The sequence below is a fragment of the Laetiporus sulphureus genome, assembly GCF_001632365.1.
Source record: "Laetiporus sulphureus 93-53 unplaced genomic scaffold LAESUscaffold_19, whole genome shotgun sequence".
Taxonomy (NCBI): domain Eukaryota; kingdom Fungi; phylum Basidiomycota; class Agaricomycetes; order Polyporales; family Laetiporaceae; genus Laetiporus; species Laetiporus sulphureus.
Window position 1 is genome coordinate 1,346 of NW_024468528.1, and position 18,590 is coordinate 19,935.

The window sequence follows — 18,590 nt, forward strand, 5'->3', positions numbered from 1 at the left end:
GACCCAGAGATCCCCTTCTAAAAAACACTATCGCCAGGCTGAGACCAAGAGTCGATCGAATAACACATTGTCTGTCACATCATTCCCACTATCATCGACATCAATTCCAATGTCTCAATACAACCTCGGTGATGTTGCATTCTCAGGAGGACACATCATGAGTGAGCCTGCTGACCCTTGGAGAAGTCAGGCCACTTTCACATCAAAGCAGGACCAGCTGTCCCTGCAGAAGAACCACATATCAGCAGCACACCCAAGGCCTCAGGAGTAGTCAGAAATCCGTCGCCCACCACCCTGCCAGAATTTTCCACACCTGGACCTGGGAATGGCAGGGAATCTCTTATGACATGATTGAAGAAGCCGCTAATGCCGCCGCACCTGCCACCATTCCAAATGACGTCAAAGAATGGGTAATGAATGTGGTGCAAGCATTCATCATGAGGGATGTTGTGAGCTCTTATGAGGCACTACATCAAAAAATGAATGAACGTCATGAGTGCACGGTGACCTCGTTGAAAGAAGAGATACTGGCTCGTATTCATGTTGAGATCATGGCAGTAGAAACACGAGACCAGTTAAAAGTTGAAAGAGCTCAGATCAGCACCCTCTCTGCTGATATGGAAAGGCTCATCAAGGCAAACAATACTCTGATGGCCGAAGCCCAAGCAATCCGCAAGGACTTCGAGGATTACAAGGACGAAGTAAAGGGCCAGATGGATGCCCTTTATAGTAACATGGTCGCCCTGAGGGAGGCACAAGAAAAGACCACAACCTGTATCCTTCCAAATACTCAGGGAGAAAGTCGTCGGAAAACTTCGAGACCTGGTTCACAAACCTTCTCATTTGGCTCGATTACAACCATTTCACGGACGACAAGGACAAAATTCAGCAGGCCAATGCCCATCTGGAAGGAGGAGCAGCTCTGTACATGAAAGAGTATGCAATCAAGCTCACCTCTGAACAAGATGTTGGCACATGGGCAGAATACACCAGGAAACTGGAAATGGCACACAAGACGCTTGATCCCAAGTGCACGGCACAGTCAATGTTAGATGTGCACTGCACAATTCACCACAAGATGATGATCGCCTTCGCAGAGAATTTCAGGGCTTATGCCCCCAAATCAGGATACTCTGATAAAGATCTGATCGTCAAAATTAGGGAACAACGGTCGACCCACATCCAGACAGTTATGTCAGTAACAGAGACTCTAGATCCTTCGAAGATTCCAACTACTTGGATGAATTATCTCAAATTCTGCCTGGAAATAGAAATTAAACATCTCCAGCAAGTCTCGAGAAACAAGTCTACTAGACAGACCATGGTGACTAAGACGACTGCCCCCAAGGACCTAATGCCATGGACACAAGTGCACATGAACTCTCCCTTGAACAGGATAGGTGGCTGGCAAACAAACTATGTTTGTTCTGCGAAAAGCATGCCTATGAGCGAGGAAAAAAGTGCCCTCTCCCACACCTGAGTATAAAGGAAAACAGTTTCAAACGTGAGCCAATGCCCCTTAAGGCAAAGGGAAGGGAAGAGCGCAGAAGGTCTGACAAGTTGAGGAAGAAGGTAGCTTGGATACATCATCTCAAATTGCAGCACTGGAACAAGCAATTGCTGCATTACGCGAGATGAAGACCTCTACCCCTATGTCCTCAATAGGCAAGGGCAAAGAAAAGGTGAAAAAGGACGATGTGGCATCTAACGCATCCACGGCATCAACGGCTAAGGACACCAATGCGAGAATCATCGAGATGGATGAATTCTTAGAGGATTTTCAGTACGAAGTGTAGACAAGTCTGGTGCTACACTTCGGGACAATTGTATTAGTACCGTGAGAATGAATGTACCTAGCGATTACATATATATTGCATTCACAGGCTTTTCTAAACATTCGATCAAAATTGTCGATAAAATTCGCATCACGAAAAATCCAGACAACAGCCTTATTGGATTCTGGAGCATTCTTCTGCTATATTGATCAGAGATTCGCTCAAAAACATGGGTTTAAGATGATACCACTAAACCACAAAATAAGAATCCTCAACGCAGACGCCAGTTCCAACAAGGGTGGTGCAATTACTCATCGTGTAGTCACAAGTATCTTAATCAGGGGGCACCGATCAACTGAGAGTTTGCTCATCACAAACCTCGAGTGCATGTCAATGATCCTTGGCATGAAGTTCCTACAGGAACATAATCCCCGAGTTGACTGGGAACATAGAGAGGTCACGTTCTCAAGATGCAGATACACGAGGAAGCAACAAGTTCGAGTAAGCGAGGAAGAAGTTGACCTTCTATCGCAACCCTGACTTGAAGATGAAGCAATTCTCCCTGACGTACACAAGGATGATGGGTGAGATCAGGAAGACAACTTCATTAACTGGATAGACTTGCAGGATCAGGATCTTCATAACATGGTGCACGACATCCTTGGTATAAGCAAGAAGGCAAAGGAGCATTTGGTAGAACAGCCGGCAGAGGAGACACAGGACAAGGAATATTGGTCCAAGTTCGTCCCTCCAGAATTTCATCAATTTGGAGATGTGTTCTCGAAGAAGAGCTCGGAAAGAATGCTGATGTGTAAGCTCTATGGTCACGCAATTGATCTTGTCCCAGATGTGGCATCCCCGAGATTAGCAAAAGTATACCCTATGTCTTTACGAGAGAAGAACTCGCTCGATGAATGGATTGATGGTGAACTAGCCAAAGGCTACATTCAACTCTCTTAATCCCCCTATGCGGCCCCAGTATTTTTCGTGAAAAAGAAAGATGGTTCTCTTAGACTCGTCCAGGACTACAGGGCCTTAAACAGCATCACTAAAAAGAACAAGTTTCCTCTCCCGTGAATCAACGATCTTATTGACGGACTTTCATGGGCTAGTCTCTTTACGATGCTAGACCTGAGATGGGGGTACAACAATGTACGCCTTTGCAAGGGAGATGAGGAAAAAGCTGCGTTCATCACCCACAGGGGTTTGTTTGAACCAACTGTCATGTACTTCAGATTCTGTAATGCCCCTAGCACCTTTCAGACGATGATGAATGACGTATTAGGCGATCTCATACGCACTGGAAAAGTGGCAGTCTATATCGATGATATCATCATATTCATGGACAATCCAGCAGAACATACACGACTAACCCAGGAAGTCCTTCAACACCTTTGAGATAACGACCTGTTTGTGAAACCAGAAAAATGTCACTTCGCGACAACCTTCATTAAGTTTCTAGGTCTTATAATCTCAAAGGGGTCGACACAAATGGACTTCAAAAAAGTAGATGGTGTTCTCAAATGGCCAGTGCCCACCAAGGTCAAGCAAATACAAGCATTCCTTGGTCTGGCAACCTTCTATCGACGATTCATCAAGGATTTCGGCTCGATGACCTGACCCTTAACTCTATTAACACGCAAAGATGCTCAATGGAAATGGAAAGAGTCTCAACAAAGGGCATTTGAGGCCCTCAAGACTGCCTTCACTTCTGCCCTGATTCTAGTGCTCCCCAACACAATACGTCCCTTCTGACTAGAAACTGATGCCTCGGACTTCACAACTGGTGCAGTCCTGGAACAGTTGAGAGAGGACGAACTCTGGCGTCCTGTCGCATATTACTCTAAGTCACTCAATGAACATGAGCGAAATTATGAGATCTATGACAAGGAAATGCTAGCCATTATTCGGGCATTGGAAGAATATCGGCAGTACTTCGAAGGGCATTCGCACCTGGTTGAGATATGGTCGGATCACCTCAATCTTACCTATTTCTGACAAGCGCAAACATTGACCAGACGACAAGCTCGCTGGTCACTTTATCTTACATGATTTAACTTCATTCTCCATCACCGCCCTGGAAAGACGATGATGTGTGCTGATCCTCTGTCCAGGAGGCCAGATCATGAGATGGGGGTGAGCAATGACAATTCAGGGCAAACTTTGCTTCGACCTGAATATTTTACCATCTATGCAATCTCAGCCACTCATTCCTCCGAAGTTGACGATGCAAAACTTCTAGAAAGAGTGAAATCGGCACTACAAGACAACAAAATGACCAAAGGTTACCAGCACCTACTAAAAACTGGCAAGCGAGAGTTCAGAAAAGACCTTCAAGAGTGGAACTTCGAGCATGGATTGCTGCTCAGAAGAGGAAAGGTCTATGTCTCAAAAGACTCTACGCTGCAGAATGAGCTGATCAAGCTGCATCACGACATCTCCACGGCCGGACATCCTGGATGATGGAAGATGCAAGAGCTGATCAGCAGAAATTACTAATGACCAGGGCTCACCATTGATGTAAAAAAGTACGTTCAAGGCTGCATAACTTGTCAGAGAAACAAAACAAGCAAGCAAAAGCCTTATGGACTGCTACAACCAGAGGGGCCTTGGAAAATGGTTACATGTGACCTGATTACACAGTTACCACCAAGCCCAGACCATAGGGGAGAAAAAAAGACTGCCATCTTGGTAGTCATCGATAGGCTCACCAAACATGCTCACTTCTACCCAGTAGATGACATGGTGACAGCATCTCAAGTAGCGTCAATTTTCTACAATGAAGTATTCAAGCTTACGGAATTCTCCGGCAGATCATATCTGATCGAGGCACACAGTTCTGAGCCAAACTATTTCAGGGGTTCTGCCAGAAACTTCACATCAAGTCTACGATGTCTGCAGCTTATCACCCTGAAACGGATGGACAGACTGAACGAGTCAATCAAATTCTGGAGCAACATCTGCACATGTATTGCAATTACCGACAAACTGATTGGGCCACACTATTGCCCACAGCAGAATTTGCATACAACAATCAAGCTTCAGAATCGACAGGTCTGTCCCCATTTTCCATTGAGCATGGTCGACATCCCCGAATGGCACCAGACGTACTGGAGGGGATACAACATCCATCCCTGGAACACTTATTCCATAACTGTGATCAAGCACAGGAACAAGCCCGTGCTGCTCTGTCATTAGCTGCAGAAAGAATGAAATGGTATTTCGATCTCAAAAAGCAAAATGTTCCTTTCAAAGTAGGAGACGAAGTGCTTATTCGAGGAAAAGATCTCCATGTAAAGGTTAAAAGCCAGAAGCTTGCGACACAGAACTATGGACCATTCAAGATTCTCGAAAAAATTGGAACCATATCATTCAAACTGCAACTACCAGCAGACATGAGGCTGCATCCGGTGTTTCATGCTTTCAAGCTCATAATATTCCATCAAGACTCTATCCCTGGATGTGTACCTCCCCCTAATCCTCCAATTATCATAGATGGAGAAGAAGAATGGAACGTGGAGGACATCCTGGACTCTAGAGTCAGGTACAACAAAACCCAGTATCTCGTTAAATGGTTAGACTATGATCATAGCGATAATACTTGAGAACCACTGGAAAACCTCACGAATGTCAAAAACAAAGTAGAGAAATTTCATAAGGCACACCCAGATGCTCCAAGAGCTAAGCCGTGAACACGCAAAGCACACAAAATTGCTCTGTCCGATCACCCTGATGAATTCATGCTCTTTTTCTGCACTCATCCAAATGCCCAAGCACCCTACAAAGGATCTTCAGAAGCTGTTGGATGGGATGTCAAATCCGTACAAGACATAGACATCCCCCCACACTCCAGAATGCTTATTGGCACAGGACTTGCAGTAGATCCCCCAAAATGGACATACATTCGGGTGGCCTCCCAAAGTGGGCTAGCCCTCAAAGGAATTGATGTCGCAGCAGGGGTAATCGACCCAGATTACACAGGGAAAATCAAGGTGCTCCTCGTTAACATGATCAGCAAACAATTTGAGGTCAGGACAGGCGATCGTGTCGCACAACTCATATGCGAATGCTATGCTCCAGGAATCATTTCTGAGGCAGACGGTTCACTCGCAAAGCAAACTATACGAGGTGCCAAAGGCTTTGGCTCATCAGGACGATGAACCTTGAGAAGGGGGTGATGTCACAGTTTTTACCTGACAAGTCGTTATAGGAATGAATGCTATTAGAAGCATATTATTTTCATCATTTCACGTCGCACAAAGAGTCACGTAATCTAATGAGAGATAAGATAATGAGGCATCTAGTCACATGACCTCGAATCTCTCTCAACATTGTCACGTGACACTGAGCCTCTCAGCATTGCATCATATGATGCCATAGCCATAATGCAATATTCTGTGCTCGAAGGGAGCTCTGTTTCTGTGGGTAATTATTAGGCAGCCAATTAGGATAATTGGGACACATCGTATGATTGTAGCACTGACCAGTAAGATAGCATGTGACTTGCTTAGGTAGTACTGTACAGTAGCACAATAATCATATATATAAGGACCAGGCGAGAAGAGACTCCAGTCTTATTCTCCTTCGTCCACCACTACCATCACAGAGGGGTCTTACCAGACACTCTCAGTGTGCTATACATCTGTTTTCATCCTCACCATTGTGATAGCGCCTCTCGCCTCACCAGTAAGTCTAACTCTGTGACTAGTGACTAGGCCTCATCAATGGGCACATCGTATTGCCACAGCTCATCACTGTAGGCTTTTACTCAGAGACCCTCAAGGGAACCCTTAGTCTGGGTTGTCTATCTCTGTCATCGGCGTGCCGTGACACTAATACCTCACTTCATATGCTGTTTCTTCATTTCATCTAAATAAGGAGAATAGTTAATGCAATCTGAGTTTTCAGCCACCATGGTAAAATTGCTTGCTCTTACTTGGGTAAGAGGACCATTTCTGACAGAAATGATTCCTAAGGTCCTGATGTTCTTCATAATGGACTTTAATAAGTTTATCATGATATTCACCACATTGATTGAGGGGAACATATCATCATTCTCATGGAAATATCAGTCTCTATGGCAGAAATCGAGGATGGTATGATTGTTCGAGAAGCAGCTATATTTAGAGTGACATTATTTTATGACAAAGAAGACAGTTGAAAGGCAATGGTGTGTAGCAGACTGTGTTTTCATTATTGAAGGTTAGGTCAAGCAGAGTTTAGAGTAGATTGCTACAAAGCTAAATCTGCTATCTGCTTTGTTGAGGAGAGTATGGTGTGCCATCCTCACAGGGTATGATGTTGAAGCATTATCTGTAACAATTTCATCATTGTACTGTGTCTGACCATCCATGTCAACAATCATTGCAGTAAAATGAAACTCAACAAAGTAAATAATACCACACAAGTGATATGTTATGCCTTGTTCTTCAATGCATATAGCAGAATTTAGCTGAATTTGCTTCTAATTTGTTATAAATGCTCAGAAGTTAGGAATGTTGACAAAAACATATCTTCTGACCAGTCCTCTTTGCAGCTTTGGCATGCAAAGAGTGTCTTTTTGAAGCCATTCTGAAATCTTTCTACTTTTTGAAGAACCTAACTTAACAGAGGACTTTCTTCAAAGTGATAAACTGCAGTCCTATAAATAAATGGAAGCATGTTCTACATTCACAACTACACTGCAGTGGTGACAATGAAGGTGGATGATAACATTGGAGGATGAAGACTAAAACATAGCAAAATACAGGCTGTAGATATCTAGTGATGGAAAATGCTGCAAAGTCTGAGATGTGTAATATATAGAAGAGCTTTACATTATCTGAAACATGGGTGAGGCCATCAGTCACATCCCTAAAGGGCTCTGATACCCTTCCTGGGCATTCAATCCCATACTCTAGATTGTTATGAATCTTGGCAGAACTGCAAGATATCAAACTGTGTTAAAATATTCAGAGTGACCTCAGAAGAGCTTTTCATTATCTGGAACTTGGTCGAGGCCACCATGCAGGTCCCTAGAGCACTCTGATACACTTTCTGAGCATTCAATCCCCTTCTCCAGAATGTCATGAACCTTGGCAGAACTGCAAGATATCGAACTGCATTGAAATATTCAGAGTGACCTCAGAAGAGCTTTCCATTATGATGAGATATACCTCTAACACTGATAGCAAGATGAATCTGACCTTATGTTAGCATTTTGAGAAATGAGCTTCAAAATGGCTTGAAGCATTGCAGCAAAAGTGAAGGAGATGGCGTTTCAGCAAGATAATAATCCCAAGCTTGACTTAGCTGACTTAGAAAAAATGTTATTAAGACAATGATATGGCATTATCAATTATCAGAGCATAATTGTATTGATCGTGTTTGAAGATATAGAAATAAAAGAGTATTGGCAGATTTGTGCATTTGATTCTGATCAACAGCATGCATAAATGGCAGAGTTTAAGGCAAAGGGCTAATTATCCAACTACTAGAGTTTTGAAGTTTGTTAGTGACAAAAGTGTATAAATGAGTTAACCTGATAGAGTTGCATATATCTTCAGAACAGAGCACCAAAATTCAGCCAACAGATACTCATTTGAAAGCTGAGAAGTATGGCTTTCTATTACTATTTTATCTGTGAATATAGCTATAGGTAATCTGAAGGTAGAAGAAAAACAGTAAAAATTACGAAAATATGTGTGTAGCTTTCTTAATCACTGTATATTATATTTGGCCTGTGTTGATGATAAACAGCAGACGATCTAATGGATAGAATGGTTGGTACTATCTGGAACATAAGTGTCCTGGAAGTCCGAAGTTTAATTCCTGATTTGTGCAGTTTTACTTGTTTTTAATTTTAAAAAAGTGCAACTCCCATTGTTTACAAACAACGATAAACTATGACGTGCATGCATGAAGTTCAGTCTCAGCATGAGAGATGAGCACTGGGATGAATGCTTGCTTACTAAGCAGGCAGGAGAGGAAGAGACACGCTCACCTGATGTATGCGCACTATGCCTTTTCCTCATCGTCACGATATTTGCTACCACGCTGTGTAGCGAATTTTTTGTTCTTTATTCCTCACCCAGTCTACTCATGTTGTGCTATGCCTGGAGGTCTTAAGCCTCTCAGTATTTCTGAAAAATTCACCCAAGGTTTGATAAGGGAACTAGATGAGCTGACCCACTGCAACAATGCCTCACGTAGTTTCTGGCTGAGTGCTCTGACAGAGGCCATCGAGCATGAGAACGAAGAATGCACCATGTGCAACACAGCCAAAATAGGCCAGCATGATGGTGGCGATGAGGCCATTTCAGACAATGAGTTATTCCTAGATCTCGAAGGTACCAAAATTTTCGCTGACACTGAGGAGCTCGGGGAGACCCTTAAGACTCCTGCAGATATCCTTGCAGATGTGACTCCCCTTGCAGCAGTCATGCATGGCATGTCTCCTTCTGTGAGGGAGGCCTTCATGAAGGCCTTCCAGGTGCTCACAGATATGCATACACCCAGCAAAGAGGTGCATATAAGCCTTAACGAGATGCATAGAGGTCCTAAAGAGGTGCATACAGCTATCAAGGAGGTCATCGATGCCTCTGAACTGGTGAGTACATCTGAGAAGAAGCTCTTTTCAGTAACGTGTCTGCATTCTTTCAACCTGTTTAAGGACCAAGGCTTCAAGATCCCTCCAGTTGTCCTTAAGCTCACGTCAGTGCAGGTTCATATCCCTCTAATGCTGGTTACCTCAGACACTATTCAGCAAATGCATCTGAATCCAACTTCCATCCAGACGAGGAAGTTGACTATGAATTCTGGCTCACGCTTCAACATCATTGACCTCACTGACTGGCCCAAGGAAGAGTCCCTTCCTGTAGGGTTGTTTATGGAGGCTTGAAAGAACATGCTAAAAGTCTACCAGAAGCTTGTGGACAAGGAGATCATTGAGCTGTTTCAAACTCACTATGATCATCTTGTGTCTCTGCTGCATTTCTGCAGGGATTACAAGGCAATCCTTCAGTTCGATTGCGAGGTTCACTGCACATGGACCCCCTGAGGATGTGAGAAGATCCAGGTAGAGATGATGTGGAAGAGCTACACTGTGAAACTGTCTGCTCCATGTGACTCACCTAGCAGGTTTTGCCTTATCTTCGCAGAGAGGAGTGCCCTTGTACTAGAGGTGAGCATGCACCCAATCACTTCAAGCCCTTTCATGAGGGCAAATGACTCACGTCCTCAGAGTCACTTTGTCTCTTGTGTGCAAGGACCAGACACTGTGCTTCTACATACTCGCAAACAACTATCTGTGATGGTCACCCAACCATCAGTGTCTTCATTGACAAGCGGTTGCTCATCGATGCCAGTCATCAAGAATTATGCATCATATGGAACCTTACAGGCACCTGCTCCCATCGTTGCCCCAAAGGAATCCCTTACTGCTGTTCCTTCTGTGGTTCTCAAGAGCATCACGCTGGCTCCTCGACTTGTCTGCATTCATAATTGCATCATAACGCTGTACAACGCTGATGCTTTCGAGGCCATTCTACGACACCACAATCTTTTTGATCGATACCTGCTCCTACCGCATTAAATCTGCTATGGTTTTCCTATAGGTGACTTTGCACCTTTGCTCCATTCTTTCATGCTTGGCAACCATCATTCTGCATTGCAACATCCTCTTGTCATCGAAGCATACATCCAGGAAGAGCTGGACATCGACCGATTCTCTAGCCCCTTTTTGCAATCTGAGGTCGAGGACCAACTTGGGTCCCATTTTCGTTCATCACTGCTCACCATTGTCGAGAAGGCCAGATCCCCAGGGAAGTTTCACGTCATGTGTAACCTATCCTATAAGGATGAGACAGTGTATTGATCAATGATCAAATCAATCCCAATGAGTTTCAGGCCAGCTGGGCTATGGCTGCCCAAGTCGCAGAAATAGTAAGTGTTCCTTCATTTCCTTCATTCGCTTCTCCAGTGCAGCTATGCACTGCATCCATACCTGTTTCCAGTCACGTTCATTTCATTTATGTGTCATCCTTACATCGTTATCTGGGGGACAGTGTTCCACTCACTCATTCTTCGAGGAATCTTTGTGCACCCATTTTGGAGGGTGTATCTGCATCGTTCACTCGTTCGCACTACTAGCATCATGGCGTATACATACTCTTATCCACCAAGGATGAATTCTGGCATGTGCATCATTAGATGAGCCTCGACCATGCCTCCCATTATCGTTATACATGCGCTATCCATTCAGCCTATGCTGACATCGTCCATCATGCCTTATAGGTCACCACTGCACCCAATGGTGCTCAGGCTGTGACCCTAGACATTAAGGCAGTGTTTCGTGCATCTTCTGTGTGGCCACCACACAAGCGTTTTATCATCATGTGATACAATGACATATTTTACATTGATCATTGTTTGCCGTTTGGCATATCCTCTATCACTGGTGTGCAGGATGAGCCAGCTGATGCCATCATAGACATCCTCACTTGTGAGGGTGTTAAGCTCACTGGGAAGTAGTTTGATGACTTTTTTTCATGCCATTTTCCATCCAGTGGTGGGTGGGTTAATGAGGTCATGATGTCATACTCCTATCCATATGATTTGAAAATCATCTTGCACATCACTGCAGTTCTCAGTGTCCCGTGGCATATTGAGGAGAAGCTGTGTGATTACGAATTCATACATGTTTACTTCAGTTTTCATGGGACTTACCTGAGCATTCCGTTTCTCTTCCTGAAGTGAAGTGTATCAATATATCACAAAATTACAGTCCTTTATCACAGGTGCCAAATGTGGTCATGTCACACAGTGTAAATCCATGAGTATTAATGGCACATTGTCACACATCACCTTCATTTTTCTGCATGGCCAGGCCTATCTACTGAACCTATGCACCTATATATCATCTTTCCTAAATCACTTCGCTATGTGGTACCCCCCACACTCTGTCATATCTAATATTGCATTGATGGCTTTCCATTCTGGTGTCACCTTCATCACCTCAGTCGCTGCACCCTCAGGGTGAGCTCTAAGATCTCAGGATCTGGGTTGATGTGTCTACTGACTGAAATGTTGACCTCATCATGGGCTCAAGTTGAGATGCCTGATGCTGGACTCCCAGCTGGAAGCAAGGCAGACACAACATTAGGTGGGCTGAAATGATTGCGCTTGAGTTTGCAGTCCGTGTGGTCGATCACCTCGACTACCAGGATGCGACCATTCTTGTATGCGACGACAACACCAGTGTGATCAATGCATACAAGTGCAGCTGCGATCGTAATAGGCATACTAATAAGTCCATTCACCATGTGGACATCATCACTATGACCTCAAACCTCATTTTCTGCCTTCCTATGTTACTACCAAAGACAATTTAGCAGATCCAGTCTCTCATGGTGTACCAGATGCTACATTGTCTCATCTCCTGAAACTGTTCAAGCTTTCAGAGGAGCTGCAGTCATTCTTGGCCTATGTCTAGTATGATTTCGTGCCCAGCACCTGCATATGCAGATGCGACGATGCGAGGTGAGGATCTGTTCAGTGAATCAGTGACTCAGCCGGCTGTTCCTCAACTGCATATCTTGACATCGCGAATCTTGAAACAGGCTCAGAAGCTTAAGACTGGACGTTCTATCACTCCTTCTCCAGTCTGCCCAGATGTTCCTGCTGCTCAGCATCTCATTCTTTGGCGTACTCCATATAGTATCAAGCAACAAACTCGATTCACATCGTTTCTGTCATCCAAGTTTTCGTCCGCACTTTTTAGCTGCCTGTTGTCTTTGATCGAATGAAAAACTCACTCCAACTATGGTGCTGAATTATTGCGTTTTAATCAATTCTGTGATTCTCTGCATATATCTGAATTGACCTGCATGACTGCTCTTGAGTACCTTCTTGCAGCTTTCCTCACTGAGTGGCAGGGCTGCACTGCATGTTCTACTGTCGACACCTGGTTGGCAGGTCTTCGCTTCTGGCATATGATCAATGGAGTGCCTTGGCTTGGAGGTGACATGGTGAAGACTGTGTGCAAAGCTATCAGTAAAGCTGTGCCAGCAACTTCTCATCACATCAAGTGACCTTCTGTTACATTAGAATACATGCACACATTGCGCAATGGCCTGGACCTTTCAAACACCTTTGATGCAGCAGTGTATGCATATGCATGCATGGCCTTCTGAAGCATCTGTCATCTTGGTGAGGTCATCGTACCCAGTGCTGCTTCATTTAATCCTAGGCAACACATCTTTCAGGAGCAGCAGCTCACCTTTCACTCTCTGCCTGGTGGCTCTTGTTATGCAACTTTACATATACCTTGGACGAAAACAACTCATCAGGACGGTGAAAATATCATTATCTCTGACATCAAAGATTCAACTAACCCACTTATTGCACTTCATCATCACCTCTCTGCAAATGCTTCTGTTTCACCATCTGCCCCATTCTTCGCATTCAAAACTGACAGCGACAACTGAGTCCCTATGACGTGGACCTAGTTTCTCAATCATTGCAACACTGTCTGGACCTCGGCCGGTCTGTGTTCTATGACTGGGCACTCATTCCATATAGATGGCACAATGGAACTGCTTCTCCATGACATGCCGCCAGATGTCATTGCCATCCAAGGGTGGTGGAAGTCGCACACCTTCTTAGATTACTGGTGTCATATCAAGCAAATTCTTCCTCTTTTCATCATGAACTCGTTTGATCGTTCTCGGATAGACCTTATCTGGACTTCTGTAGCAAAGTTTCGCACAGAATACTCTCGTTAGAGTATATGTATTTGTGTTTCATCATGTAGTACCACATCAAACTGATAGCTTTGCAGACCTTTTATCAATGACCTGATGTGGGAGAGTCGTAGCACTGAAGGTGGCACAACTGTTATAGGTTAGGTGATGTAGTCATGCCTTCCTCGTCAGGCAGCTATGCAGCTGCTCTATGCTCAAGAATGTCAGCCTAAATGTGCTCAGAAGCCCTGGATCATTAGCCAGCAAATCATGAGCCTGATCACAGTTGCCAGGACCCCAGACACTCACTATCCAGACCCCAAGCACCACTCCTGGTGTGGATCCACAAACCTACGTGTTCACCTGGCCGAAACCTCTCCTTCCCACACACTGTCCTATTCACCCTTTCCTCACATCGCAAGTGACTGTTGAGCTTAGAAAGTGTGAAGTTCAGTCTCAGCATGAGAGATGAGCACTGGGATGAACACTTGCTTACTAAGCAGGCAGGAGAGGAAGAGACACGCTCACCTGATGTACGTGTGCTACACCTCTTCCTCATCACCACGATATTTGCTACCACGCTGTGTAGCAAATTCTTTGCCCACCCTCCCAACTCCTTGTTTTCTTAGCATATAGCAGTGGTATAGTCATGCCTCCCTCATCAGGCAGCTATACAGCCGCTGTACGCTCGAGAGTTTTAGCCTAAACATGCTCGGAAGCTCTGGATCGTCAGCCAGTGAATCAGGAGCCTGACCACAGTTGTCAGGACTGCAGACACTGGCTATTCAGACCTCGAGCACTGCTCCCAGTATGAATTCATAAACCACGTGTTCGTCTAGCCGAAACCTCTCCTCCTCACACACTGTCCTATTTACCCTTTCCTCACATCACAAGTAACTGCTGAGCTTAGGAAGCTGGCACATCTAGCTAGATGTGCCAGCATGAACGTCATAATTTGATGTTATTTGCACATTGTGGCACCTTAAAGCGTGAGAATTTGAGTGACTGACATCTTCATACATTCAGTGACCTCAAATCTTCGCTTTTTTGAGCCGGAAAATGATCTGCATGCAGCTCTGATTGCAGAGGATCAATGTGTGATATCATGTATTTTTGATATATTTGAAAGTTGAAAAAAAGTCAAAATATGGATCACTATACTGTGGTGATGAAAAACCTCAATTGCATCAATAGCTTTTGTTTCAATATGCTCAGAATGAAGGAATTGAAGTGAAATGCAGTGAAATGTGAAGATCTATTGCTTGCTTCTCAAGCAGAGACTATAATGAGTCTGGAAAATGTTCAATCAGTCATTGTTTGCGTCACTGTACTGAAATACATAACAAAATAATGAATACTGTGGTTTGAACCACTTCGAAGCCATTGAATGCCTTGGTTTGAATTGCTTTCAAGCCATTGACTACAAGGGTTTTGAAGCCATTGAATGCCTTGGTTTGAATAACTTTGAACTCAATGGTTTGAACTGCTTCGAAGCCATTGAATACAATGGTTTGAACCACTTTGAAGTCATTGAATGCCTTGGTTTGAAATCGCCTTGAAGCCATTGAATACAATGGCATGAACGGGGTTTGAAGCCATTGAAAGCCTTGATTTGAATTGCTTTCAAGGCCATTGAATACAATGGTTTGAACAGCTTTGAATCCATCAGCCCTTAAGGCATTAACCCTAGCAAACTCAGTGCTGTCATTGGCTCTGAATATTTGCACCTATTTGGATCAGCCGCATCGTGCATGTTCAAACTCCGGTTTGTATACCCATTACAAAAGATAACAAATCTGAGTAAGCACAAAATGTAACACAGTAAGGAACTTTTGAAGGAAGGGCCCTCTCCTAACCTCAGGACAGGGGCAGAAAATGAAACCACTTTGTAATGGTCCACTCTCCCATGCATCGCTTAACTGTTCCACGAATATCAAAAAAGTCACATAGACACCCTAAGTGCCCAGTGTCGCACAAACTCTCCTTCGTACCTCAGGAATCGCAATGCCTGTAGGATATGCAATGAAAATTTTAAATATGATTGTGATATCTAATTAATATCCTGTGCCCACAATATTTCTGCTATATTCTTGACAGGGATAGCCCTTGCTCACCAAACCAAGGCTCTCACCAGTCAAAATGGCTGCCAGATACTATACATTGCTTGGCATTGTTGTTTGTGGCAGCCCAATGACCTTTATTATTATTGATCTCATTGCATCATAATATTTGCTCTCAAAAACTTATTTCTCTCTTTATCTTATGCCTTAGAAAAAAATGAACACTTTTTTCAGTCATTTTTGTTGACTGTAATTGTCCTAGATCTCTCTTTTTGTTAGCACTTATTTTACCTGCCATGAAGTGCATGCTGTAAGCACTGAAATTCAGTAACACTGGCCATCACATAAAATGTTTTATGCTTCACTATCCTGCTTTGCTCCCAAAATTAAATATTTTTGCACATCAACCACTTCAGGCACCCTCACGTCAGAGGCTCTTAGCCATATCTCTGTCTCCTTAAAGATATGGCTAAAAGCCTTTGTAGTGATGGTTTGACCATGGTCTTATACAATTTGTGGGTTCTATGATGGTCCTTTGGTACTTCTTGCAGAGGTGGTACCTTCTGGGCAGTACTATAGGGACATTTGTAGGCTGTGATGGACCTGATCTCAAGGGTTTTCCCATCATCATGACTGCTGTCGCATGGTGTCTGGGGGTCATATGAGACATTTTGAGGGCAGAAAATCCTGAATTTTCAGGATACTTATGCTTCAGTGCAACACTTCACAGGCTACATTTCTGCTGCTATCTTTAGAAATTATAATGCTGTTGCATCACTTAAAAGCTCATTTGTTAGTTACACTGACCTTCAATTATGAATTTATATGCATCATTTTGCCAGAGATAGATAACAGTGGAGTGAATACTTCCTGATTGACTTTGCTACAGCCCATGATCCTCAACCATGTTTATACAGCCTTTCCATTGTTCTTTCCTGAATCTGCTTGGTCCTCCCTGATTGACTCTGCTACAGCCCATGGTCCTCAACCATGATTATATGGCCTTCCCATTTTTCTTTTCTGAATCCATTTGGTCCTCCCTGATTGACTCTGCTACAGCCCATGGTCCTCAACCATGATTATATGGCCTTTCCATTTTTCTTTTCTGAATTCATTTGGTCTTCCTCAATTAACTTTGCTACAGCTCATGGTCCTTCATCATAACTATATGACCTTTCCATTATTCTTGTCTACATTCTTTTGGTCCTTCTGATAGACTCTGCTATGGACCATGGTTCCTCATCATGATTACAAGGTCTTCCCAAACTGATGTCTAGCATAATTTATGATCCCTCCAATAGAACTATTAGGTCCTATTGTTAGACATTTTTAAAAATGATCATTTCAAATGCAAGAAAACAATGAATAAGCTAATTTAATGTAATATTGATATTATATATAAAAAAGCTATTTAAGATGAGGTTTGCGAGGACTTGAAGATGTCCTTCATACTGGAGAGGCCAATGATAGAAACTCCTCACCAAAGCCCTTGATGTCAGAGTCACTGTCAACCTCAATTGATGCATGATAGACGTCAGCGAGAGCAACAGCCTCAACTACATCAAGGAGTTCTCCTTCTTTCTCATCACCTTCAATTTCAGCGAAATCACAATCTTCATCATCTTCATTCTCACTGACATTCTGCTCACCTGTGGCATTTTTTTGGCCACCTGTTGCTGTTTTCTTCTTTCACAAGTCTGTGACACTATATACTGCAGCATCACGCAACTCATCTTGAGATAGACCCTATAACTTTGACATTGGATGGCTGCAGAGAATAGAGTGGATCTGAGATTGCCATGTGACACATAATCTGCAGAGGTGGTGTTGACGGGCCTGCAGTTGATACTGAAGATCTAGATCATGTGCTGTGGACAAGAATTGGTTATGCAAGGCAAGAAATAATGATAAATCATCACTCACCTGCTTCATGCTCTGTCACATCCAGACATGCTCACTCTTCCTTCATCCACTCCTGCATAGCACACCGCTCATCTTTCAATCTCCTATCCTCTTCTCTGCATCGATCAAGCAGAAGCAAGCTCTTGATGCCTGCTCGTACTGCCTCATCACCTAGCCATGGTGGCACCGGACCCTCCTGATAGTCATCTTCTAGACCAATATCTTGTCAGATGTCATCGTCAACATCTAGCTTGAAGAGCGTGTTAGCCTCGATTGGCATGGGTGCAATGGCAAAGCATGACACAACACACTTCTTCATGAGGTCGTACATTTGCTTGCAGAGACCGTTGTATGTCTTCGCGAGCTTGTTGATACTCAGTTCACATCATTTCACTGTGGACTCGATGTGACTCGTGAGTTTTTTTATCTGTACTTCCATTAGATGTTGCATGAGTAAGAAACCTTTGCGAACTTACTGTTAACTGTTTGGCGATATGATCTCTCCAAACGTTCGAGTTCAAATTTTTGCTGTCATAAGCGATCACGTATATGCTGTTTGAGAGCACGCGCATTCATCCGGAGCTGAAGAAGTTTATTGTTGACAAGGCTGGATAGCCTTGCTTGATCGGTGATGCCAAGTGCCACCTTCTTCTACACGATTGCTTGAGTGATCATGGTACACTTCATTTGCACGTCCTCAAGCTAAATGATGAGTTCACTGCTATCGAAAAAGCCTCCGTCTCCCATGAGCTTGTGTTCGAGGTTACGAACTGTTATCTGGTATGTCTGCAGGGTCTTCTGCAATGTGAGAATTGTTTCAATTGCCTGGTTTGCTCTGTTATTCGACCACCCTGAATAGATCATCAGTACCTCATCACATGAAGTAAATCAGCGGGTGGCATCACTTACGTAGAGCAGGCTTTGTATGATCCCTTTCTTGGGCAGCCTATTGCTGTTGCAGCACGGCTACCTCCACTCTGCAATGTCTCAGCTCAGCCTCTGCAGTAGTCTTCTTGGCTTGGCATTGAGCCCACTTTCTTGCTACCCAGTGTCCGAGAGAATGAAGTAATTGATCGTCGAGATGCTTGACCTGTGTATCAATGACAAACAAATGCTGATGGTACTGCCAAAGG

The 18,590-nt window shown here is 43.8% G+C and overlaps 6 protein-coding genes across 6 annotated transcripts; 4 read left to right on the forward strand and 2 right to left on the reverse strand.

Annotated features, from left to right (window-relative positions):
- Positions 1 to 551: 551 nt before the first annotated feature.
- On the forward strand, positions 552 to 1,796 carry LAESUDRAFT_759103 (uncharacterized protein; the record flags this gene model as incomplete). Its single annotated transcript, XM_040912545.1, has 3 exons — positions 552 to 729; positions 795 to 1,400; positions 1,603 to 1,796. 3 exons carry the CDS (start codon positions 552 to 554, stop codon positions 1,794 to 1,796), a joined length of 978 nt encoding a protein of 325 aa, XP_040764322.1.
- A 144-nt stretch (positions 1,797 to 1,940) lies between these two features.
- LAESUDRAFT_623058 (uncharacterized protein) lies at positions 1,941 to 2,249 on the forward strand (the record flags this gene model as incomplete). Its single annotated transcript, XM_040903300.1, has 2 exons — positions 1,941 to 2,093; positions 2,160 to 2,249. Coding segments are annotated over 2 exons (243 nt in total), but the record flags the coding sequence as incomplete, so codon positions are not given.
- A 6,772-nt stretch (positions 2,250 to 9,021) lies between these two features.
- LAESUDRAFT_759105 (uncharacterized protein) lies at positions 9,022 to 9,813 on the forward strand (the record flags this gene model as incomplete). Its single annotated transcript, XM_040912546.1, has 3 exons — positions 9,022 to 9,363; positions 9,427 to 9,630; positions 9,679 to 9,813. The coding sequence occupies 3 exons, from the start codon at positions 9,022 to 9,024 to the stop codon at positions 9,811 to 9,813; spliced, it is 681 nt and encodes a 226-aa protein (XP_040764324.1).
- A 579-nt stretch (positions 9,814 to 10,392) lies between these two features.
- LAESUDRAFT_653197 (uncharacterized protein) lies at positions 10,393 to 10,629 on the forward strand (the record flags this gene model as incomplete). The annotated part of the gene is made up of 1 exon (XM_040904402.1): positions 10,393 to 10,629. A coding segment is annotated over one exon (237 nt), but the record flags the coding sequence as incomplete, so codon positions are not given.
- A 6,880-nt stretch (positions 10,630 to 17,509) lies between these two features.
- On the reverse strand, positions 17,510 to 17,683 carry LAESUDRAFT_653181 (uncharacterized protein; the record flags this gene model as incomplete). The annotated part of the gene is made up of 1 exon (XM_040904399.1): positions 17,510 to 17,683. A coding segment is annotated over one exon (174 nt), but the record flags the coding sequence as incomplete, so codon positions are not given.
- On the reverse strand, positions 17,684 to 17,839 carry LAESUDRAFT_653002 (uncharacterized protein; the record flags this gene model as incomplete). Its single annotated transcript, XM_040904388.1, has 1 exon — positions 17,684 to 17,839. A coding segment is annotated over one exon (156 nt), but the record flags the coding sequence as incomplete, so codon positions are not given.
- Positions 17,840 to 18,590: the final 751 nt, after the last annotated feature.